This window comes from Platalea leucorodia (genome assembly GCF_965183815.1).
Source record: "Platalea leucorodia genome assembly, chromosome: 2".
NCBI classification, from domain to species: Eukaryota; Metazoa; Chordata; class Aves; order Pelecaniformes; family Threskiornithidae; genus Platalea; species Platalea leucorodia.
Window position 1 is genome coordinate 64,673,621 of NC_138824.1, and position 25,795 is coordinate 64,699,415.

The 25,795-nt window shown below is 44.7% G+C and overlaps 1 protein-coding gene across 8 annotated transcripts in view; it reads right to left on the minus strand.

The window, feature by feature from the left end:
- Positions 1 to 24,009, minus strand: part of CARS2 (cysteinyl-tRNA synthetase 2, mitochondrial) — a gene marked incomplete at its 5' end in the record, with an annotated part of 39,239 nt that extends 15,230 nt beyond the window's left edge. For 4 of the 8 annotated variants that reach the window (XM_082331482.1, XM_082331480.1, XM_082331481.1 and 1 more), the window contains 10 exons: positions 1,273 to 1,339; positions 4,142 to 4,209; positions 8,537 to 8,670; positions 11,428 to 11,557; positions 14,421 to 14,504; positions 15,219 to 15,324; positions 15,971 to 16,042; positions 18,747 to 18,864; positions 23,631 to 23,681; positions 23,792 to 24,009. In XM_082331482.1, coding sequence (XP_082187608.1) covers positions 1,273 to 1,339; positions 4,142 to 4,209; positions 8,537 to 8,670; positions 11,428 to 11,557; positions 14,421 to 14,504; positions 15,219 to 15,324; positions 15,971 to 16,042; positions 18,747 to 18,864; positions 23,631 to 23,681; positions 23,792 to 24,009 — 1,048 coding nt within the window. The remainder of the gene's footprint in view (positions 1 to 1,272; positions 1,340 to 4,141; positions 4,210 to 8,536; positions 8,671 to 11,427; positions 11,558 to 14,420; positions 14,505 to 15,218; positions 15,325 to 15,970; positions 16,043 to 18,746; positions 18,865 to 23,630; positions 23,682 to 23,791) is intronic. The other 4 variants (XM_082331484.1, XM_082331487.1, XM_082331486.1 and 1 more) reach the window with 3 other exon arrangements.
- Between the last annotated feature and the right edge of the window lie 1,786 nt (positions 24,010 to 25,795).

The following is a 25,795-nucleotide window of genomic DNA, read 5'->3' on the forward strand; positions in this document are numbered from 1 at the left end:
GGTGTGCCCCTGTCCTGCAGCATCACCCCAAAACAGCCAGGCATGCCATCATCCCAACGCCTCACCCCATGGTGGCAGTGCTCCCCACTGCCTGCCCCCTCTCCTGCTCCCAACGGGGGCCTGTTCTGCAGCAAACCTCCCACCGGGATCCGCTCCTTCCCTCCTACCGCGGCGGAGGTTGGCAGTTCATAACCAGCAGCCTCTTTACTACCCCATGCTTCAAAGTGTTTCAGGGATACGTGGCATTCCCGATGCCTCCAGCTGCCTTAAGAGAGGGAGGCTCCACCAGGAAGATCAGACGGGTGGCTCCTGCAAGCAGCTAGAGGTATTAACAAGCAAAAAGACTTCTCGGTCCAATGCCTGCACGTCTATAAAGGCTTGCAGCGCACTGCACGCTGACGAACACTAGCAAAGCCACAGAGCCTTAACCACACCAGCTCTCCTGGCCACACTGCTAGAGGTGCTTTATCTGAGGCAGCTAGAGGCTCACTGAAGTAACACAGCAGGAGTTTCCCTGTGCTCCACCACCCCCCTTACCATGCTGGGACAGCCAACAAGCCATATGACCCAGCAGTGGTTAGGGAACTACCATCTGCTTTTGGCAGGCACCAACAAACTGGCCACTATCCATATGAAAACCTTTTCCAGTTCAAAGTAGCATCTGCCTGCTGGAAACGCCACAGTGTAGATAGGGAAGCTGACAAAATCTCCCGCACCTCTCCCCACCAGCAGCGTTTGCCAGGCTAAGACGATCATTAGGTTATCAAGCGCCGGTGTAAGCGAGCTGCACTGCACCACGGAACTGCTTGAACACTCAGTAACTCCACGGGACAAAAAATGATAACACAGCAGGGAGATAGAAAGTTATTAGCAAGCCCTTGTCATACCCTACAGGAATATAAGGCAAAGCTAGATATGCCTCCAAAAACAGCTGATCGTGACTGAAATACAAGTGACTGCAACAGATGCAAATCAGAGATGGAGGTAATTCATTAATTGAAAGTGCAATTAATTGAGAGTTGCAATTAACTGCAGCTCAGGAAGGTATTTAGACGAATGGTTACGTACTGTCCTCGGTGAAGATGCTTTCCTAAATGAGAGCCAAAGAGCAGCCCTGCAGCGCACCACCAAGCTTTCCGCCAACCAGAGGGGAACTGCAAGGCACCGCAGGGAGAGCCTGCTCCACCGCCGCGCCTCTGCGTCACCAGGCTGGGAAGCGTGCATGGAAAGCCATGCATATCGCAACAAATAAGGGTTTTTTTTTTTCCTTACCTGAGCTGTATCTGCTGCGCAAACAAAACATCCTGAATTGATCCGATGAAAATTTCTTCAGGAAATCCTAAACTCCACCCACAAAGACAGCTTTAGCATTATATCGAACAATTTCTTCAGTTGTTGTTCCACCCCCTTACACCAGTTTCACAGCATATTTCAGACAAACTAACATGACAAATAACCCATCTTTGTAGTTTAAGACAGGCATAAAGCTTTAAACTATAACACTGGTTTAAAGTCTAAACTAAATAAAATCTAATTCCATATAAGATGGATGTGCATACATATATACCAGACACAAATATACACACAATGTCAAATACAAGCCAGTGAAAAGCACTTTGTAATTATGATCAAATATACACTGTATAAAGACCTTTGCAGAAAAACAAACTGAAATTACCAGACTAAGATTGGGATACAATCTTGCAGGAAAGGAGAGCTTCTGAGTTTTGCAAACTTTATGAAAAAAGAAAGATTTCTTGAAAAAGAAAATAAGTGTACTTTTTCTGCAGGACTAGAATATGAAGGAAAACAGGGAGTGAACAAAAAAAAATTTTTTTTTAATATTGCTAGAATTTATCTGTGTTAATTATGAAACCTCATTAATTTTACCCTAATATTTATCTAGCTTTACAAATAATTTACTATAGTAAATAGTAAATTATTACTATTACTACTAGAGTAATTAATTTATACTAATAGTATAAAGAACTATTTAAATGCTTGGAAGGTACACTGATAAAACATTCAATCACTTCCAACTCTGCTCTCAGCAAGGCTGGACACTGTGGCAGACTGACTGCGAACACTGCATTCCTGCTTTTTCTTTTTTAATTTGCAAATTGGTGGTGCTAAGTTTGTAACACTAAAGTGCCACTGAAATACAAAACCATAAGGAGAAGTCAATACAAGTGAGAAAATACAGAAAGTGTCATTTGCTTAAAGATGCACGTTACAAAATTTAGCTTCTGCTACCACGGTGAAGGTTGGCACTTAATAACCAGCAGCCTCTTTACTATCCCATGCTTTGAAGTATTTCAGGGATACATGGCGTTCCCGATGCCTTCACCCTGAACACTGAAGGTAGTAAAGTGTCAGCTATGTGCCATCTCTCATGTGAAAATAGAAATAATTGAAGCAATCAGGGCAAACTAAATCGAGAAATAGACAGTGATACTAACCGTTTGTTTTGGTGGGTGGTTTTGTTTGATTTAAACTCTATATAACTGAGTGTACCCAATGGGCCCAGAAGCTTTATGCTAATATACAGAGGTAGAACAATATGAGTAAAGTACAGAAATAAATTTGAATTTAGGAAAGTACCATCCAAACTGGAAAAAACAATTTTGCATTTCATTAAAAACAGAGCACAGAGAAAGTATCACTACTCTTTCAAAGCAGGTTGCTTGGCCATGCGTTATTGCAACGTGCTTGATTTAATTAATAGCTATTTAAAAAACAAAAAAAGAAAGAAAAAAAAAATCGGAGAAGGGGACAAGGGGAAGGGAAAACAGGGCAGCTGGATGCGGAGGATGCAGGGCGGCCATGCCCGGGTGACAGCCTGGATTGCAGGTGGCCACCAGCAGGACCAAGGGAATGCCGCGGGCCCCGTCCTGGACAGGCCTCCCCTCTTTTGGAGTGGGCATAAAAACTTCCACATAGGGCTTAACTTTCAAGATGCAGGAAGGCTGTACAGGAAGAAGTTTTGTTTCACTGGACTGAAAATCACTTACAGGAAAGGATTAATACTTGTTAGCTGTGTCTAAGGGCAGAAACTAAAAGCGGAGACCTGCAAGGGAAAAGATGGGCCTGAAGTTTTTGTTTTCTCAAGACAAAAGTCCTACCGCAGACATGGAGGGGAATGTTTCTATACATTATTTTTAACTGCATGCATTGCATTCGCGGTCATTTCTCCACCCTGTCCACAAGTCTGCTGAGACTCGGGAAATTTCTGTGAAAATTGTGACGAGTAATTTTCCTGGGGGAGACAGGGCTTAACTGTACCCAGACAGCATCAGGAGAATTAAGAATAAAAGCAGCTCATACTGAACTCCTTTTTAAAGGGATTTTAATTAAGTCTTCTGAGAGGGCAAAGGGAAACATATGTGCTGAAACAGCCTCTCAAGGTTTGTCTAAAGGAAGGATATTGCCCACTTCTCACAATAGCTGTCAGCCATCGCGGGAGCCACCCTAGCACCAAACACAGTTGTGTCGCACATGCCTGGCAGAGAAACCCTGCTCTGGGCTACACCAAAAACTTCAGGACACAGTAAAACTGGACACATTCACATGGCTTGTGGGTACCAAAAGGCAAAGCTCTCTGTGCATCAGCAAGGTGACCGTATAAAAATAAAGGAGAATACAAGAGACCGCTGGCATAGTGCGGTTGCAGGACACCTAATAGCTTCCTGACAAAATGCTGACACCATGTCCCATTTCACCTAAAGCAGAACAAGGAAAAACGTCCACTCTCATTTTAAGTCCCAAAAGCATATATACTATTAAGAGCAGACAGATGAGAACCCATCACTATAGAACAGAATCATTTAGGTTGGAAAAAGACCCTTGAGATCCTTGAGCCCAACCATAAACCTATAATGCAGAAGTCCAGTATTGGGCACAAACACTGCTCCTACGAATGCCCTCAGCTCAGCGAGATCTGTGTTGTAAGCAAACTCTGAGTCCGAGCAGGTTTCCTACATCCAGATCCGCAATAACAGGTACACCAGCACAAGAGAAACACTCCGCTTCAGGTCTTTTACTGCAGTGTAAGCACACACTCCTGCGTTTTCTCAAAAGACGGCTGTGATTAATATTTACATATTATGAACATACATTGTTTCAATTCACAGAAATAGATTACCTTAATTGTTATGTAGTTTTTTAATGACTTGGACATTTTTTCTTGACTTCCTTTAACATGCAAGTGGCCTAGAACAAAAAAAAAAAAAAATCAGGATAAACAAGCGTGCTTTTGAATGGGAAGTGAACGAGAAAGACTGCACAGAGACACAGGAAATGCTGAGGGCAGCGTATGCTGTGATGGATACGCACCAACCATTTCAATGCAACACGTAACATATTTTTCAATAGCTTTGCCCACAGTCCTGCACACCTCTCCATCCTCAGCTTTGGCTGGGTGAATTTTAAAACACAGGAAAAGAAAATGTTTTTTTTTTTTAAAAAAACTAAAACACTACCACCATGAGCAGAGATGTTAATGAGGAAAAAACAACGTCTCCCTGCTCAGAACTGATAATAAACTGATCAAAACAAGCAAGTAAGGAAATACTTTTCAATCTTCACAGAAAAGTACCTTACCTCTTACTCTTGACTTTCCAGAAATATTTTAAGACCTTTAAAGATCTTCCAGTGATCCCACATTACAATACCTCAAACAATTTTCTGTACTTACTACTTGCTGGTGGCCACTATGCTATTTTTTTTAATCCGAAAGTTTATTGCGCTGGTTCAAAATACCTTATGTGTAAAATGAATTTTCTACACAATCCCTATTTCTCCAGACTTTGGGAGACCAAGAAAAAGAAGGGGGAGGCAGGGACATAGCTCTGATGCCTAATTTGGATTAGCTTATTTTAAAATGCAATCTCTGAGCATTGCTAGAGCTTTCAATAGCCACACGGACCATCGGTTTTGCAGGGCTGTGGTACATTAAAGAGGCAGTAACCATCTCCACCGCATTTAGGAGAGTATGAAGAGCTTGGCTTCAGGGCTCAAAGTTCTGTCGAAGCAAGCCAGGAGATGGGCAACCTCAGGCTGTATGCTCCTAGGCCTTGTCCATGCTAGCCACAGCATCACCGCTGATGGAAAACATCACTTATTCACAGCACCAGAGAGATGCCAAACATGTAGCCAATAAAACACTACTCAGCGTCATTTCAGAAATGTTGTTAAAAGCCTTAAGTGGCTTCTCCTAATAAAAGAGTAATCCTGTAAGTTACCGAGCACCCACAACCAACACGCAATTTTCAGGCCCTTCGTGACCTGCAGAATCCAGCACATTAAGTGTACTTAGAGGCAGATTTTTAAGCACAAACTTTTCTTACTCTTTTAATATCGCATCAGCGCTCTGCATTCTTTCAGATTTGGCCGTCCAGCGTTGCCAATGCCTCAGAGTGCTCCACAAGGACAACATATGATCAGGCTTCTGCTTTTACAGGTGGTGGCAGAAGTGGCATTTCTTGTTCAGCAGCCCAAGCAGCTGTCTGAGCTTTGTGCTACTCTCCACACAGCGCTGCTTTTGCCGCCTTGCCTGGAAAACCCCCTTTTCCACAAGCGGATAAAATTCCCATTACGCTCGTCTGGATACAAAAGCAACACGCTCAGGCCTGGTAAATGGACGTGAAAAGCATCTGGTTTCACTTTTTAGCTATTTCTGACAATGATTCAATGCAGCAGGGATTCTCCATAAAAAGGCTACCTCCTGTCCTACCCCGACCACCTGGGAAGTGGAGTTTGCACAACACACTCTATGGAGAGCAGGAAAGAATCAAGAGATCTATGGATAGAGAACCAGTCACAGCAGAAATCTATGATCAACCCAAAATCTCATTTTTATTGTATTTGTCCTGACTGCTAGCAGGTGAGGCCATTTTCACCACTGCGTGGTTAAACTGGGGCCCTCAATAAGAACATTCAGGCTGTCAGAGGCACTGGAGACCTGCAGCTCTTGCCGCTCCAAGTAAAACCCACAAACTTCTCCTGGGAGTAGGAGAAGAGCCTGGGTATGATTATTATTTTTTTCTTTTGCAAAGCTGCCTACCTATTGACTTACTTAACTTTAGGCAGCCAAGCTTAAACAAGTTTGATTGTGTTTTCCTAATAAGGTACAGGTAACACCTGAATTTGAAATAATATTCCTCTTCAAGAGTTTCAGCACTTAGAATGATTTCATTAAAGAATCACAAAATACAAAGATTTTCATAACTTTGGCTTGGCTCTCTTCCCAGAGTACAAGTAGTCTAAAAATAAAGTCCTTATAAGAAGATTTATCCCAGTACAGGGATTTTCTTCCTCTAATGGGGATTGCTCCTCCAATTCTGAGCCTGCTAAAATTCTGAAGTCTGTTACCAGAATAAATTGTTTCTGAAGCTGATTCATTTTCCCTAAATAATTCACACTATCATCCGCCAGCAAAATTTTTTTACTTAATTAATGTAATCTGTCAGCTCCTAGAGAACCTCAGTGTACAAATTGCCCTTGGAATTAAGTTCTTCTTCCGCCTTCTTTTTTTTTTTTTTAATAAAGAAAAATTGATTCCTCTTTAGTTAGTTAGTTTCAAAGAGTATTTCCCCTATAGTTTCAATTCCAAGCTTGAAAAGTCCGATTCATTGGTTTTCAACAGAAGGCTCCACCAGGCAGTCACCAGTGCATCTCAGTGGAAGCGCAGAGAATTCCCAAGCACTTCAGGAGCAAAGCACACCCTGGAGGATGCACCAGCCTCTGGACAATTGCTATTGATTTTTAGCAGGCTCCACAGTGGGAACCGAAACTAGAATTCAATATTCATCCTGTGCAGTACAAACATATATAAAAAAGAAAGCCCAAGTAATTCCCAGAGCGTAGCACAGGCTTAACTCTGCATCTCTTACTCAGGGAAGCAGCTCGAAGTGTTCACCAGACATCTTGCACTAAGTACTGCTCAGCAAGAAGAGAGACTGCAGATTTGAACCTGACTTTCTGTTGACTTCACTTCATTGGAGACCATCCAGAACCACCACGACTGCAAGAGGCAGAACAAATTTCAAGATTTCCATCAACGGGAACAGCGCTAGTACCATCAGACAATGATGTAGTTCGAAGCACTGCACAGCACAAACTTCGCTGAAGCACTATCACGCAAAGGCAGCAAGGAGCAGTTCTACATAATACCAGGCAGTATCATATGCTGAAGACCAAGCGAGTAAAAGACACGTTGGTACAGTTTAGTCAGGCATAGCCAGCAAGGGGGGAAGAGACAAGGCAAGTCACTCACACTCCATAGGAAAGAACAGAGACACTGAAGTTGGTCAGAGCACTAGAGAAGGTTAAGGGACCATAGTGACAAAACTCAATGCCTCCATTTTTCTACAAAGCCAAGGTAAGCCATAAAGACTTGGTCTTTATGTAGTCCATAGATGTCACAGACCTCCTTGTCTCTACCCACTAGCAACCTCATTGACCATGCCTGATCATAGTATACCAAAACATCTGACTCACTTGGTCTTCAGCATGACTCTTGTTTCTCATACCCATCACTAGGTGTAATGCTACTGGTGGATAAAAAAAGCTTCCCAGGAAAATTTAAATTACAGGTGTGTGAGTTTCACACACGGAACATCCAGTGGTTGGTTGCAGCAGAGCATCTGCCTGCAAGGCCTCCCCCACATTTCAAACCATACAAAACATCCCAGCTCGGACATTTCTCTGCAGGATCACGACTTCACGAGCTTTGTTGGTTCATCAGTTCATGTATCTTAGCACTCCCTCCATTCTTATTCTCCAGTAGTACAGGCATCTTTTCTTATCATGATTAAAAGCCTTTCACTGTAGTTACAAACACAGGCTATTTGATTCTGCATGCTACTGAAAACTTTTTTTAAGCCCACAAGCAACTGGTGCTGAGAGACACTGGAGAACAAGATTGGTTTATTCTATTCTCAATGCTTTCAAAACGTTACAATCAGCTACCTGCCCACCTGCCACCTCCACTCCCTGCCTTCAGATACTGCGGGTTCTGGTTCTAGGACAGCAGGAGTTTCTGATTTTAGGAGAACTACATAAACACATATAGAAAAGATCAACTATTTTCACCCCCTTCCTGCAGGACTGTAACGAAACAGTCCTGGTAGGACTGTTACAGCCAAAATATAATTTAAAAAGAAAGACTACCACAAAGAGTACCCTCAAATTTTGAGGAAACCCAAATCAAAGTGAATGAGATTCTACAGAAAAAACTCTTCTTTCCACATTTTTAATTAGGAGTAAACAATGTACATGGGCAATGCATATACTGTTATTATTTGGAGATTTCCCCAGATGAAATTCAGGAATATTTCACTGTAACTGCTTTATATTAATAAAGGCATTCATTCTACAGTTTCAAGATTCACTCTCATTTATGTTTCTTCACTTAGTGAGGACAGGAACTTGGTCACTGTAGTAAAGCGTTTGTTTTCATACCATAAAAATGCCAAACCTAAAAAAACAAACCCCTATATTTGTACAGGCCTCTCAGGTGCTTAATATTTTTACTTACCAGAATGCAAAAAGTAATTCCCCCATTGCTCACACTGATGATACGCCTCACACTGTGCGATTTCATTTTCATGATGAGGAAATGCAAGATCTATTCCACCAGTATGGATGTCCAGCTGCTTTCCAAACACCGCACTGTAACAATATTTTCCTGATCGGTAAGTAGAACACTACAAAAGCTTTTGCAAAAGAAATGCAGAAAAGCGTAAGATGAAACATCATAAATTTAAGTGTACAATTTAATGATTGCAGTTTTAAAACAAGACTTTACGCAGATCTTGGACACCAAAACTGCAGCAGAACTTGTATGGACAGGACTCATCTGCCCGCAATTAATTCTTAGTAGGAGCAATTATTTTTCTAACCTAGATTAAAGAATGGCAAGCAGGACGTCTCCTTTCCTTGTTCTGCTACAGGTTCAGTATCAGACAGCTGCCTTCATCTGCAAACATAACAACTTTGAAGTGATGATCATTCCTGTAAATTTGGTATTACTATTCTTTATCATGTACCTTTTCTGTAAGAATTCAGGGAATACTGTACGCAATCATGATAGAAAATGCTTAGCCCTATATTGTTATAATATTAAAAGAAAGTGTCAGTGCCTCCGATCTCCCAAGGCCATTCCTCTCGTCTACATTCAGCTGCATCTGTGCAGGTCACCCACAGGCTTGCATGGCACAGGCATCTCTGCAAATACTGGTGGCTGGAAGTAAGGTATTCATGCGGCAATGGGACAGACCTAGACGCTTTCTGGTTAAACACCAGGAGTCAAGGCTGCTACACTCTGTCCACCGCTCCAACAAGTCCCTGCTAGGTCATGCTGGGCAAGTTAATAACTTCATTTTGCCCATCTGTTAAACAAAGACAACACTTAACTACTCACGGGGAGGTAAATCAACGCTAGCTACCCAGAAACCAGGGACACTCAAGCTGAGGAAGATGCAAGGCCTACAGAAGCAGAAAATAAAAGGCAAGCCACATACATGCGTGCGTACACACAGACACACACAGTCTTTCCATATGTCACATTAACAAGTTGCTCCTGGTAGCTGGCTAGATATTAACCCTTTTGTCCCTTTTTGAGACAAAACACCCTGGCTGACGATGGCTCTGCAGAAGCAGTTGGGGCATGGGAAGAAAAGAAAACAAGAAGAGAGGAGGGAAGAAAGACCAGCTGCTGCCATTTCCCAGGCTCGTGCCCCTCTGCTTCCTCCTGTCTGCTCCAAAACCAGCTCAAGCACAGATCGTCACAGCAGTGGCCCTGGCTTATGCCTTCCCTTGTGCCGTCTACAGAGGAGCACTGGCCACTTGCTGTTTCCTCCAACAAACCCATTAAGAGCCGGGGAGAGCCGGATCTGCAGACCGCTCAGGGGCAGGAGCGGCAGCCCATCCCTCCGCAAGGGAACCTCCAGAGAGAGGTCAGACCTAGTGACAGCAGGTGGTTCCCTCCTCCAGGGCTCCGTCAGAGACCAACACCCTTCTCATTCACCTTCCCCAGGCACACTCCAAAGACTTCTCAAAATTGGTTCACCCAGCTTACTTAAAGTGCTCTGAAATCTTTGGCGAAACAGACAGGTAAGTAGGTATTGCTTAAAATGGGCCTCGGACAGCTGACGGGGACAGCAAAACATTTTAGGGAACTTACCAAAATAAGCTCTCCGTTTTCCACAGTCCCAAGATTACTACACTTATGCTCTGCATGGGTCAACTCTTATTTACATGGCAGGAGCCTCATCCAGCCACAGTAAAACAAGTTTTTACAGAAAGAAATGCAGACTATAAACAACACTGTATTAGCAGATAAGCCATTTTGTAATTGGCATTTCTTACCTGTGCACTTCTGTCACAGGCTGCACTTCAAATACAGCATGTTTTTGTGCACTTCAGTTGCTCTAAGAACTGTTACACAGTGCTGAAACTATTTACAGACAGAAAATCACCCTTATAAATGCTTTTCACAATCAGGTAGTAATGACTAGCAACCCCAGGTGCACCAGCAAAGCATATGAAAGGCAAACCTGAAGTACCTATTCCATCTACTTTCAGCTTGGGTTGAAAACTTAAACAGGGCCAGATCTAAATAATTTGTTATTAGCTTCCTAAAAAAGAACTGAGACTAATGCAAAACTAAGTACCACTATCAATCTTCTAGGAGAGATGATTTAAAGTCTTTTTTTAAAATACAAATTAATAGGTCATAAGTTAATACAGTGCAGGACAAAATACTACCATCCTGTGGAGAAAAATCAAACTCCAAATTAAGAGCAAATTAATTTAAACCAACTACAAGCAAAACGCTACTACACACAATTCACACCATGCCCACAGAATATACTGCCACAGAGAAATCAGAATATTTAATACTGTGGCTGACTTTTAAAGAAAGCTGAATAATGCCCAGATGATTAGCAAGAACATCTTAACTGCTGTTAAGATAAGGCCAGCAGGATCTCACACGCTTGCTGGAGTCGGGGTGGAATCCCATGCCGTCCTCCTGACGGAGCACTACATGCTGAACTAGGTCCCATGGAGACGGCAAGAAGTGGAAGGGAGGCAAATGAAAGAGGTACCATAACTTTCACTAAAACTTTGGTTACTTAGTTCGAGTTAAAAGACCTGCTAATCAACTGTGTGATCCTGCACAGCATATTTTAAATACCTAAGTCTGTCTCAAGAGAAGGTGCAAAAACATAGCAAGACAGCTATGCTATTAAGGTGGAGCAGAGTTTGTTTGGGCCACACACGACATCCCAAATTGCACAAAGTATTCACATTAAAACTGATGCTTTCTACTGATCAGAAAAAAACCCACTTTCAATACTGCTGCTACCATCATACTGTGACTGAAAACAAAAACCAGCACTAGATTTAAAATCCAAGAAATCTGACCTTGATATTGTGGAACACTCAATGTGCCATCCAGGTCTTCCTTTTCCCCAGGGAGAAGTCCAAGATGGCTCTTGAGGTTTGGCAGCCTTCCACAGGGCAAAATCTTTACCATGTCGTTTATCAGTATCAGCTGCCAAGAATAAGTGATTTGTTAATGGGATATGTCTCAAATTAAAAAAATGAGCAAATGAAAGCAAGTCGAAATGCACGTTTAGTGAACTACTCAGATCTTCATCTCTTTCGCTCAACTTCTTTTCCTGCAACTTTCCTCCCTTCCCCCTTATACAGGGTTTCCAGTTTCTCAATCAAGCATTTGAAAAAAAATAGTATGTTGAATTAGATGTCTGCAGACTAAAAAGATGGATTCAAGATTCCTTAATACACCCTATCCTTTTAGTCCTTTTGGCCTTCTCTGGTTTTACACCATTCATTTAGTTACTTATCAGCCAGTTTCCCAGGACAAACAGATTGCACCGCAGAAGAAAAGGTAACAAAAACAACCCAAACAACACCCACAAACAAAAAAAAAAAACCACATTTTTTTTTCTCTGGGACACAAATAGTTTCTGGTTCAGATTCTATAAAACCAAGAAGAGCATGGAGATGAGAATCAAAACTATTCTTGGACAGTAGCAACCTTCCAGTACCACTTTCACCAATGGCTTCTCTACAAAGGTCTCCTGCCCAGCTGTATTTGTTGCTTCCTTCACTACACAGCCAAGGACGTAGTCCTTTTTGTCACAGCACCATAGAGGATGGTTCAGCTCTGCTGGCTCCTAACCCCGGGCTGGATACACACAGCTCCCCGGCAGGAGCTACAGAACAGGGTTCTGGACTCAGTATTTTTTTGCTGACAAATACACGACCTTGCATTTGACTGATGCAGAACAATATACCTATTTGGCTTGAAGGGATCCAGCTTGGCCAGCAACTCGCACTGTTTTAAGTTCCCTTATTTAGCGCCGCTCATCTGTTTTATCAGCAGTTGACGCTAGATTTACTTCTTTCCTCTACTTATTTCAGATCGCCAACAAAACCACAGTGTATCACTGGGTCTGAACCAATCCCTGGAGCATTCCAGTACCAACACATTTTAATGATGATTCACAGCTATTTTTGGAGATCTACTAGATGGTCATTTTTCTTGAGCCATTCCGCTTTATTGATATTATACAGTCAGTTTTTATTCAGAACATCATGCAATATTAAGGGAAGCACATTACAAAAACCCATTACACCTGCTTCAGCATTCAAAATTGATAAGAAATAAGGGGACAGAAATATAACCTTAGTTTTATCCACTGAATCTTCATCTTGGCTGTTTCACTAGTTTGTCAAGCTCTGGCTGACAGTATCTGTTGACTCCATCCCTCTTGCCTTTTTTTTTTTTTTGAGTATACTGCTACAAAAAGGCACTCTTCACCTTCTCAGTTATAAGCAAAACACTAGTCAAAATCTTTAGAAGTAAGGGTAAATTTAGTTTTAAGTGACTTGAGGGGAAAGAGGGTAAAACACAGAATCAGTCACGGTTGAGACTGGAAGGCACCTCTGGAGATCATCTAGTCCAACCCCTGCTCAGAGCAGGCTCAGCTACAGCAGGCTGCCCAGGACTGTGTCCAGTCAGGCTTTGAATATCTCCAAGGATGGAGACTCCACAGCCTCTCTGGGCAATATGCTCTTGTGTTAACCATCCTCAGAGTGAAAAAAGGTTTTTATTAGGTTTAAATGGAATTTCCCATGTTTCAGGTTGTGCCCATTGCCTCTTGTCCTGTCATCAAGCATCACTGAGAAGAGCCTGGCTCCATCTTCTTTACTCCCCCATCAGATATTTGTTCACATGGGTAAGATGCCCCGAGCCTTGTCTTCTCCAGGCTGAGCAGTCCCAGCTCTCTCAGCCCTTCCTCATATGAAAGATCCTCCAGTACCTTCATTGTATTTGTGGCCCTTTGCTGGGCTCTCTCCAGTATGCCCATGTCTCTCTTGTACTGGGGAGCCCAGCACTGGACCCAGCACTCCAGGCATGTCTCACCTCATGCTGAGCAGAGAGGAAGGATCACCTCCCTTGACCTGCTGGCAATGCTCTTCCTAATGCAGCCCAGGAGGCTGCTGGCTGCCTCTGCAGTCAGTAACTGCCTCTAAATAACTGTCGAGAAAACACATTCCCTCTGCGAGTTGTAATGCTGAAACTACTCCAGAGTAGAGCTGTGAGAAGTTTCTGGCTGCGATTCACCTGAGCATCAGTCTGCCAGGCATTTTCAGTAATTGCAAACAGATCTGTTTCAATGAAGAAATATTGAACTTCAGCGTGCAAAGGATGCAGGAGACCTGCATCAAATTCTCCAGTGGAGAGACCTGATCAGACCCAACTTACCGAAACTACAGAGCGGCTCAGCAATCCTGCTCAGCAGCTGGACAACAGCAGCAAAAAAAAAAAAAAAACACCCAGCCAAGGGTACAGACATGCTCCAGCACAGCCTATCAAGAGATTGTTCACCCTCACACAAGTAAGCTGCTTAGCAGTAGTCCAGTGGTAAGTAATGAAAGAACCAAATTCATCTGGTTAGCATGCATCAGAAGGGTGCAACTACCCAAACAATAACATGGTAGATGACGTTTCCCTGCATTTACCCTTGACTATCTCACTGCTGGCTAGTGCAACGGCTGAGACCACCACCTCACTATGAAGTTTGTATGTACCACTCCCAAGTATTTAAATAAAATGAAGAATCTTAATTGTTCTAGGGTACCACAAGAAAGGTATAAAGAGAACCACGTATGGAAAGAGACCACCAAGTTTCCTCTCGCACTGGCAATAGTGAGTGCCTCAATAAATAATTAGAGAAGAAAAAAAATGAGGTCTTAATCAACCAAAAAGCTGGTTATACACAACAGGTTAGAAAACTGTTTCAGACTGTTGAACGAAGGTTTATGCATAGATACATCACGAGTTCAGACAATGCATTAATACAAACAAGTTGGTGCCATGAACATACCTGCTTCATCTTGAGTATCGGGATAAATAGTAGTTAATACTCCATATCTTTTTCCCCAAGACTTAACATCAAAATAAACATTGCCTAATAGAAAAAAAACGTTTAGTTTTATAGCAAAGATGGGACACATTCACGATGAAGAGGGAACGTTTCCCCGCAAGCAAAACAAAACAAAATGCCCTTCAACTCCCATTTGAAATTCTGATTTATAAATTCAGAAATACTGCAAAAGTAGCAGCACGTTTTCACATTACCAGCTTTTCAGTAACCTCACTGCATGTGCTCATTCTGCTCACGGGATAACTTTGTATTCAGGAGATCTCCCCAGGTTCCTCCCTGCCCATGCACAATCAACAGTCCCCTCTCTGACTGAAATGTAGCCTACTGCTACTCCAGTTATAATGCACTTGAATGCTTCTACAACCGTCAGCTCTGCTAAAAAAAGATCCACACATTGTGCTTTGCAGGCACATCTTTTACAGCACCTCCTGTTTAGAGCTAAGAGTTCCCCCAACTCTCTTGTAGAAGCCAGGCCAGGACTTTCCCACAGGAGCTTAGATAGCAGTTCATTACAGTAAACAATTACATTAAGTAATGAGCTACATTTAACTTAGAAATTGAGTAATAGTTGTTCTGCCCACTCATGTCATTGCAAACGAGTTGCTCACACCCTGTCTGTTAATCAACAGAAGGAAAGCCTGGCACAGGGTATCTCATCTGATCCCAACACAGGATTACTATGAGCGCTGATTTCCTGTACGTGTGCTGAACAAGGAGTTGCCTTGCTATAAGTCTTACCTTGCGAGGTTGCGTAAGCTTGTCCACTAGCAATTATTGTTTTTATAAAAGAAATTATCTGAGGAATATTGTCAGTCACTCTCATATATACTGTAGGAGGAAGGACCTTAAAAAAAGAAAGAGTAACATCTCATTAGCCTGTATGAAACACACTGCTGACAAGTCCCTTCACTCTAAGAAACAAATTTTAAAGAACATTCTCCTCAAATTTATCTTTAAAAAAAAAAAAGTTGCAAGTGTCATAAAAAGGTCATAACCAGCATTTAAGATAACACACACCACAAAAAAAAAATTTGAGGGATGGTAAAAAATCCACTCATTTTGCCCAGTGCCTTACTCCCTGCTTCTGACAAGTATTCTGGACAAGAAGCAACAACACCTGAAGTCGATGAAAGAATATTTGATGTTTCGTATGCTTTAGATCAGGCTATTTCTGCATTATAGTAAATATGTATTTTCTGTGAACCAAGGCTCTACTGCATGGTGAAAAAAAAAAAAAAAAAAAATCTATGTTCCTAAAGAAATTTAACTCCATTGCGAATCTAGAGTTTGCTTCTTTCCCCGCTTCCTTACTCAAAAGGTGTGCAATATCTTCCCAGAAGAATATAAAAGTAAATCAGTGCTCAGTTTCCAAACAGCACTGTCACACAAGCAATCAATTTATTTTTTCAGATCAAACTGTCAAAATCAGATTCCTTATCAAAATAATTGCTTTAAAATACTCTTAAGTTTAGAAGCTCAAGTATCCGTACCTTTAAGGCAGCCATATCTTCTTTAAAATCTTCTTCATAAATACGAGCAAGAGCTACTGGCGATATATTCATCTGAAAAAGAGGGAAGCAGATTAGTAAATCATAAATCAAAGTAATAATATAAAATATTGCAATCTTTTATCAGACAGTTATTAGCTAATTGGAAGACTTAACAAGCCCCCAAGGTAGAGTCAGAAAGGCTATTAATCCAACATTGACGGGGAAGAGATGCAAGTTATAAATAACTTAAAAGTAGTATTTCATTTATGCTTCTGAATTACCAAAACATTAATACATATCTTTCAAGAGAAAGCAACCAAAGATTAAAATAACAAACTCCTTCCCTCCCTCGTTATTTTCCTCTTGAGAGGGTCTTCCACTTCCAGTGACAAGATATACGACAGTACACGGGACGTGAAATTCATTCAGCTTATTGGCAGGGGACACCAATACCACCTACATGTCAGAAAGACAGATCAGAGACTTGCAGGATGAGACAGGATATTAATTTTCAGTGATTAAGAAAAATAAGCTATTTCAGCTGATCATGGTTACTCATAGATCTCCGTACAATCAGGGGAAATGAACTGCAAGTCAGTCCCACGCTTTGCCAAGTGCGGCACTTCTCAAGTACCTTCTCCTCATTTCTCATTCACGGGGTGACGGACAGGAACAGGGATCATCGCAGAAGTAACGAGAAAGCGCAACCAGAAAGGAAAGAGACAACTTGCACATGACAAGCTACTTGTTCTCAAATATTCAGAAGAGGCCAGGGCTTGAAAGCTGCATGACAGCAAAACCTGCCCTAGCAAGCAAAAGCATGATATCAAAGTGTTTCAAATGCAAGCTTTTACATCTTCTCTGAGGAGAGCCTACTGGGGAGAAGACAACATACTGTCAGTCCCTCCAGCTTGCAGAATAAGTAAATCCAGTTTCAGCACTTCCAGTTCATTACTGGAGCATCTTTAAGGGGTCTGATTTTCGGAGCACAGGTGGGTACCACTATTTGGACAAGCTCCTGGACAAGGCAGGAGTTCTGGTGAAGACAGATCAGATGCTCATCCAGCAATGAAACGAGGAAGATGCTCAGCACTGAGAAGGCACATTTCTGCCTACAGACCAGAGAGAGTGCTCTTCCAGACCCCAGGGACGGGACTCATCTTAGACAGCTCAGCTGCTTCTTCGATCAACAGAGAGACAAGGGTGCCTATAGGAAGAAGATGGGGAAATTCCTCCTGTCCAGACGGATGTTCAAAACACAGAGAGACCCATCTCTCTCTCAAAGGACCACTGAGGGCATGCAGCACGCTCATCGTAGACCAGATGCCCAAATTTCAGGTTTCCTCTAGATGAATCCCACCAAAGGATGGAGAACAAGCTTAGACATGCTGATCCTACCACTGTAATGCTTCAGGTACAGAGGTCGCAACAACAAAATCAGGCTACTGAGGTAGCCTGATCCAAAGAGAACGTGCAGAGCAGAGCAAGCATTTCAAAGAGTCACAAAAAAAAGCCATGAAAAATTACTTCATAGAACCAAAGAATGCAGTAAATGAACATTAATTCTTTTAAAACATCATGTCATTTCCCCCTCCTCAAACATAAATTCTCCATAATGTTCTGACAACAGGGAAAAATTTTAAAATGCACACATATAGATTTAAAATGTCTCGTTTTTTTCAGGTTTTGTTTGTTTGTTTGTTTTTTAAGATGGCCTACTGCCTTAGAAAATTGCAAGTAAATGGACTAAGGGAACACACATGTATTTCCACAGGAGCAGCATGCTAGTATTTGTTTGAATGCAGTGCCCTATATTTAACTGCAATACTAACTGTTTACTTAAAGATTAAATAAAAGTGACAGCTGTCAAATTCTCTGGCTCCAAGAAATTAGCTTAAAGCTCACAACTGCAATTTGATCCAACACATTCATTTATGATCCAGACAACATGAGTTACAGATTCTAAAAACAGAACAAAACAAAAAATTCAAAACGCAGAATAGAACACAGAATATATTCTTAGCATTTCAGGGTCCAAAAAGCATTTCAAAAAAAAAAAAAAGGAAAATAATTGGAATAATCATTCACCAAGCTCAGCTGGTAAAAAAGATCTGATTAAAATCCAACTGAGAACCACTTATAGCCCCAGTCTTATCAAGACTTACCCCTACACTCAATGTCAACTCAATGTCAACTTTCATGTAGGTAACCAACTCGGACAAGACTGGTGAAGCTTTCCAAGGCACTGATGTTGCAGCTAGATGGTGCTCAGCACCTTTCAGGAACCACTCTCAGCCTCGCATGTGGTAATGCTATATATACTACCTTTAATCATCAACAGCACACAACACTTCTCCAGAACACAGCCAGAAGCCTACTGGCTGCTAAGTTTTGGGTTGCTTTTGGAATAAGATACTCTCCAACTGTGCTGAGGATTCACCCCGGCTTTTTGTTGCCCACTCACCTCCCAGGCAGGAGGTGAGAGCAGGAGGACGCCGGCCGGGGGTGCTGTAAGGCAGCTCTCCCTGCCTCCCCCCCCTCACACAACTCTGCACCCATTTACCTCCACGCAGCTCTCAACACTCCGGACTCCCCACCCTCCGGACTCCCAGCCCCATTACAGCCATGCTAGGGGACCAGAAATCTCAACATTTATTATCTACTAATTAAAACAAACGAAACTCAACAAAAAAACCCAAACCCAGGTTAGTTTTCCTACGTAAGCAGCTGTAGAAAATAGCAAAAGTTTGGGTCAAAGACTGCAGCAAACACCTACCTCATTGGCTCTTTTTATTATCTTGTCATCTATGTCTGTGATCCCCATCACCATGATAACTTCAATTCCAAAAAACCTAGTCATTATCCTTCGAATTATATCAAACCTAACATAGGAGCTGGAAGAGAAAAAACATGAGCTTTTAAACATGCAGTAGTAAGAATAAACTTAAACAAACAAAACAAAAAAAAAAAAAAAAAAAACAAAGAAAAACCCAACAGCACGAACAGCCACAGGGACAATCTAAATACCCCAACACTTGCAATGAAAAGGTCTTCAGTACATAAAGTGCTCTTCCAAAACCAGTTACCACCTGCACAAAAGTCAAGCAAATTTCCCTTGAACTGGCCTACCCTCTTCTGGCATTAGTGACACATTACATCAAATTTTCTGAGTGTTTTCTTTTGTTGCATCTCTTTATTCAAGCACCGAAGTGCATCGGAAGCTACGTGTGAGCCAGGAGACTCTCTCAAAGCGAACAGTACGAATTAAGACACACAGATCAGATATTCTTGAAATACATCCCTCAGGCTTTGTATATTCTAACAGGTTTTCAAAAGCCACAGGGCAGAAGAACAGGGAGAAATAAAACAGGGTTCAAATGAATTTTGCTTAGGGTTGAATAACAACTACAGCTACCAGCCACCAATAAACTATTTCATTCACTCACCACCACAGACCTTTTCTGATAGCAAAGAAGAGCTGCTCTGTGGGTTATTTTGTTTTATTTGCACTCGAGCATAAATTCTCAAAATTATTCAGGCTCTTTATCATAAAACAGTATTTAATGCTGATAGACTCATGTACCTACAAGCCATACAGGGCTGCAGCAGCCCCTTCTGCCGCTCTCAGACTCTCCACTTGTAATTCTCAAAACACACTTTGACTGAGTAAAACCCAAACATTAGGTGAGATATTAGAAGGTGAATAGAGGCCACCAACTGGATTTGACTCCATTCACCACCACTCTCTGGGCTCGGCCGTCCAGCCAGTTTTTAACCCAGCGCAGAGTGCACTTATCCAAGCCGTGAGCAGCCAGCTTCTCCAGGAGAATGCTGTGGGAGACAAGTGTCAAAGGCCTTACTAAAGTCCAAGTAGACAACATCCACAGCCTTCCTCTCCATCCACTAAGCGGGTCACCTTGTCATAGAAGGAGTCCAAGTTAGTGAAGCAGGACCTCCCTTTCATAAACCCATGCTGGCTGGGCCTGATCCCTGGGTTGTCCCGCACGTGCCGTGTAATGGCACTCAAGATGATCTGCTCCATGACCTTCCCCGGCACCAAGGTCAGGCTGACAGGCCTGTAGTTTCCCGGATCCTCCTTCCAACCCTTCTTGCAGAGGGGCATCACATTTGCTAACTTCCAGTCATCTGGGACCTCCCCGGTTGACCAGGACTGCTGATAAATGATGGAGAGTGGCTTGGCAAGCTCCTCTGCCAGCTCCCTCGGTATCCTTGGGTGGATCCCATCTGGCCCCATGGACTTGTGGGCATCCAGGTGGAATCCTCAGCCTGCGCTGGCTTTGGAGAAAACAGAGCCCACAAGGAGACTCACAGACCTACAGGTTCCCATTTCACCTGCAGCACTGCACAAACTGCAACTCCCGTGGCTGTCAGAGCAAAGAAGTGTGAGCAAATACTGGAAACGCGTTTGCACCCTTCCCCTTAGCTGCAGGGACCAGGTGGCACTAAATTTCAGATTTATGGATGTGTAATATCTTGATGAAGAAAAATACTTGTTGTTGTTGTTGTGTGCACTATACCCGTGTTGAAAAAGGCTTTTGGAAAGCCTTGCTGCCAGGGAGATAGGTTTTAATGAACACCAGCTCACTGAGAGTAAGGTTCATCTAATGTGGTGACACAATTCCATAAGAATATTAAATTTGTCTTTGGACCCTGTTCAGAGGAACAGTGCCAGCATCAAAAGCTTGATATTACATTTAACAGCCCTGCAGTCGTGGTTCCCAGAGCAGACACAAATTTCACACTGTTCCCTCTCCTCTGATCGTCCAACTGAATTGATGGAAGAAACACTGCAAGAGCCAGAGGAGATCTCCTGACACCTCAGAAAGCAGGGTCCTTACCACTTCAGGACTGAAAAGAAAACAGACAGTCAAAATCAGGGGGGTGGCAGAGCAGGCACAAGGGACTGAATGAAATCTCCTCTCGTGCTTGGTTTTACTCTGATTTCCAAGCATTCAGCCAGGAACCTGGATGCCAACCAGGCTGCAGCTCACACCAGCACCATCAAGGCCAGTCTCAGAACGGAGGGAAAAGATGGCATTATCTTCCCGTCTGATTTTTTTCTGTATATAGCATGAGTTTCGGATGTTGTATTGAAGAATAAGAGCACCTGTTTCAAAGACTGGAAGTACAACATACTACAGAAAGCTGGATTATTTAGAGAAATAAGAAATCCTTCTGGAGGGGAAAGAGGAGGGGAGAAAAATAATTATGCCATTATTTTCAAATTCTTCTCAAGGATCTCAAGCTCATTTCCATTATTCGTTTCTGCATTATTACCTGCCGCGTTTGTTGTGCTTGCCACAAGTCAATTGTAAGAAGGAGGGGAAAAAGGAATTCTAGTGATAGGATAACACGTTGCAAGGGTATAACAAAACAATGGTATTCTACAAGAGAGGCAGGGTAGCAACAGCCATCACTCCATTTGACTTCACGCTCTTTCCCAGTGCATCTCCTGGCCTGTAGACCCCCATGAGCAGCACGCATTTCAGCTGTGCCTACCAAAACTCTACAGTTGGACCTAGCTACTGGGGGGGGGGGGGGGGGAATCAGCATTTTGGGTTTTTTTTTAGTATAAAATCAAGAGTGCTCCACCATCCTGAACAAATCAGCTGAGCAACAGGATGTCAACACTGACACGTGCAAGACCACAGACACTGGGAAGGAACAGCCGACTCCTCACACGTGGGAGGGTTCAACCGATCAGAAAAGAGAGAGGAAGGTCTTCAGCGCAGGCATCTTGCCACACAACAGCACTACAGGAACAACGCGTGAAGGCACTAAGGAGCTGCTTATCTGCATGATACACCACTCCAAAGGCAATATTTGGCCCTAGCTATTCTTTCTTAAATCAGCAAGTGAAGAGGTCAAACCCAGGTGGCACAGATGTATGGCAAACCTCCACATCAGGAAAGCTTAAAGTTGTTAGTTTAGACACAGGATAAGAAGAGATGGGTAAGAGAACAGGCAGAGCACACAAGGCCTTCCTACTCCCTCCTTTAATCAAAAGGGACTGAAGGCAGGAGAACAAGGAGACTCACTGCCAAAATACAGACATTCAAAAGCCAGAGAGCTGCAAGACCAAAAGATTAAATTCTCCACCTCTATAAATATTGTGCTCTATATTGACTATACCCCTTAGGACGGGAGCACTTCTGCGACTCCCTCCCCTGTTATGCCAGGTTGAGGAAGACAGGCCCTACCATTCTAGAGAAACTCGACTGAGTGATGAAGAAAAAAAAAAAATTTATTAGCATCTTTTCATACAGTTGCTCTCAAGTGATGATTTTAAATTGTAATTATTTCAAGGTAAACTGTAACATAGCCTGTATTACACTAACTGTAGATTTAAATACACAAATTGCCATGACTTTTTTTTTTTTAAAGTTCCCCTGAAGGTACTAAGTACAAACAAAATAACTCAAGATACCGTTTTCTTGATTTTTAGATCACCAGTAAAGAGCTAGGTTAGTTTTCTGCTAAGACTGGACAAAAGCAAGGAGAAAAAAAGACACCACCACATACACACAAGAGTATAGCAGCGTTTAAGGAGATGTTGCCAACAGTATTTGTACATGACTGGTATTCTAAAACTTCCCTTTTACAGAAAGAAGGAGCCGTTGTGCAGTACTGCGACAGCTCAACATTGAGCAAAATTCAATGCAAGTTTCTAAATGAAGTTGAGATGAGACCAGAAGCTGTGAAATGCCCTACATTAAAAGGGAACTACTCAAATACACAGCATCTGATCTCCATACGGATGGCAATTACCTGAGAAACCCCTGCTCTTCCACGGAGCTCAGTGCATCTTGTTCTTTTAAGAATTAGGAGACAGGAGCTCAAGAGCAGCTGAGCTGCTGCAACTCCCCTCAGCTTCACAGGCACCTGCAGGCACCCTGCATGTCTTCCCAGCAGGTGCATCTTAAAACAACTGGCAGCAACCTTCTCTGGTGTATTTGAAGTATTTTTTCTAAAGTTACTTATAATGAAGCTGGTTTATTATTGTAATTATCCGAATGACTTATGGAGAAAATGCTGTGTTGGTTTTTTGTTTGTTTGGGGGTTTTTTGTTTGTTTTTTGTTTGTTTGTTTGTTTTTTTAAACACAGTAAGCCACTGAATTGTTACCATGCAGAAAGACCTTTAAGCTGCCTGGGCTTTCTGACATTTAAGAACAGATACTTTTACCTCTTAACCTTAAAAGTATCTTTTTAATAGTCAGCCCTGAACAGCTTCTCCTTGCTGCTGACACAGCGTCCGAACTCACTTCGAGGCAGAGCCATCACTTCGCACAGACAAGAGGCTCTGCTCCGGGACCCCAACCCCTCTGCGCAAGAGGTCGGGTTATGCCGGTATGACGTCACACAACCCACCCTGCCTAGCAAAGAAGGTGCGTGTTCTTAGTGCCTGTCACCCCACAATGCCTCCTTCCGGACGAGCTGCCCCAGCAGCCCCCTCCGCGCCCCCCCAGGCCGGGCCGGGGGGGAACCCCAACAGGGTTCTGCCCTTTGCAGGGACCCGGAGGCGAAGCGCCGGCGCCCCGGCAGCGGCTCCCCGCGGGGCCCGCCGCCGGCCCGCCACACGCTGCCCGCCACCGCCGCGCCCGCGCCGGGCGGGACGTCCCCCCGCCGCCCGTCACTCACCAGCCGTGCCCGAGGTGCGCCCGGTCGTACACCGTCGGCCCGCAGCTGTACCTGCGCAGAGGGGAGCAAACCGCACCCGTCAGCCCCGCCGCGGCCGGCGGGCGCGGCCCCGCGGCCCGGCCCCCCGGCAGCCCCCGCTCCCGCCCGCCGCAGGGCGCTACCAGGTCGCCGCTCCTTCCGTGGCCAGTACGAGCGGCTCCTTGCTCCGGCTCCGGCTGTTGTAGGCCACGATCCCGCTGGCCCGCCCCGCCGGCGGCACCCACTCCCGCCGCCGCGCCGCGCTGCAACGCCGCCGCGCCGCCGCCTGCCCCGGGCCGGGGCCGGGGCCGGGGCCGGGGCCGCACCGCCGGGCCGCCGCCGCCACCGCTCCGCGCAGCATGGCCACAGCCCCCGGCCGTGGGCGGGCAGCCGGCGGCTCCGCCTCTCCGCGGGGAGGGGGCGAGGGGAGCGGGCACAACCCGCCGCGCCTGTCGCCGCGACACCCGCGCCGCCTGTGCCGGGAAACAGCAGGCGAGCGGGGGTAGCTACAGCCGGAGCGGCAGGAAGAGGCGGGGCCTGCGGGCAGGGGGCGCGGCCCGGCCGCCGCCGCCGCCGCCTCCTGCCGGGGCGCGGGGTCGCCTCTGCGGCCGCGGCCCGGCCCGGCCCGGGCGTTCCTGGGAGCGGCCCCGCGGTGAGTCCGGCGGGCTGGGGGGCGGCGGGGGAGCGCCGGGGCCGGGGCTGCGGCGTCCGGCCCCGCTGGGTGCGGGCTCGGGCCGGCGGCCCCCTGCCCCGCGGGAGCCGGACCGAAAGCCCGGTGCTTCGGCGGAGCTGCGCCCGCGCGCCGCTTCCCCTGAGCCGGGATTTGAGTGGGGGTGTCCGTAGGAGAGACGTGGCGATCTAAGAAAATTGTCTCTGCTGCGTCAGGTCGATTTGGTGAAACGGGGGCGAATCTCTTTTGTGGTGCCTTGCAGGTCAGGGGAGCGGCAGGCGGCCTGCCAGCCCCTGAAAGAAAAGCGTGGTGTGACATTCCCGAGCTGGGCTTAATAAATCAGAGCCTCAGAAAACGCTTCTGCGCCCCTCTTACCCCCCGTACCTGTGTGGAGTGCTGCCCGACCTGGGTGTTTTCAGAAACGACAGGGGCCGCTGCCAGGCGCGCAGCGGGGCGCCCTGCGCCTCGGCCGGCCGACTGCCCGGGTCTGCCTCCTTTCCCGCGTCGGGACACGCGAAGGACGTGTGTTTTCTGGTGATGCTTCTCTCATTGCGGGTGTTTTTTCTTTCTTTCAGAGCGTACCAAGGAAACGGAGCTTAACTGGCTGCAGTGCCTTGATCCGCTTTGGAAATTATGAGCTACTTAAGTAGAGTGAATAACAGTACAACGGAACAGACGTGAGGGTGCCAAAAGTCTTTTAACTAGCATCTTGTTTCCAAAAGTAACTGTGAGCAGGTACCAAGGAAACAAGTGAGAACTCTGCAAGCATATATGATATTTTCCCTGCTACTCTTCCAGCTTGCGACCAGATGATTTCCGCAGCTGAATGCTTTGGGGTTGGTGGTTTGTTTTTTTTTCCCCCACCCCATTTTTTTTACCCTCCCTCCATAGATTGCTCCACCATTAAATTCCCTGGCCTCTGTGAACCCACATCAACTCCAGCCTTTGGCAAGGAGTACCGCAGGTCTGCTCCCATTTTTAGGAAGCATCCTCTTGGCACGTCTTGAAGTTGAGGCCTGTTAGTTCCAGTTGCGGCCGCCCTTGCTCTTGCACGAGAAGAGGGTGAACCATCGGTTCCAGCGCGTGCTGCCGACCGTCTTTCTCTGTAGGAGCCTCTAAGCAGGCTGTTCAGAGTGGGGCCTTTTCAGGCCTCCCCGACCACTGCGTTACTCACCCGCTAAAGCCTCTCGTTGGCCTCTGGGGGAAGGTAATACTGCACCCTTCCTTGGTCGGACGCTGCCCGGAATAGGTCTGCCTGTGGTGAGCCACCTCACAGAAGTCCTTGTATTGTTTCCTCTTCTGTCTGCCAGGGACAGGTTTGGTAGATTTTTCTCATATGTAATATGATCATTTAAAATTATTGTTTTTACATAATAATAGGTTGTGGTCTACATCTTACTCTCTAAAATGAAGCATCAGATAGAAAGCCCTGCCAGTGACAATGTTTCCTTTATTTCTAAATGTGCACTTTCCACAA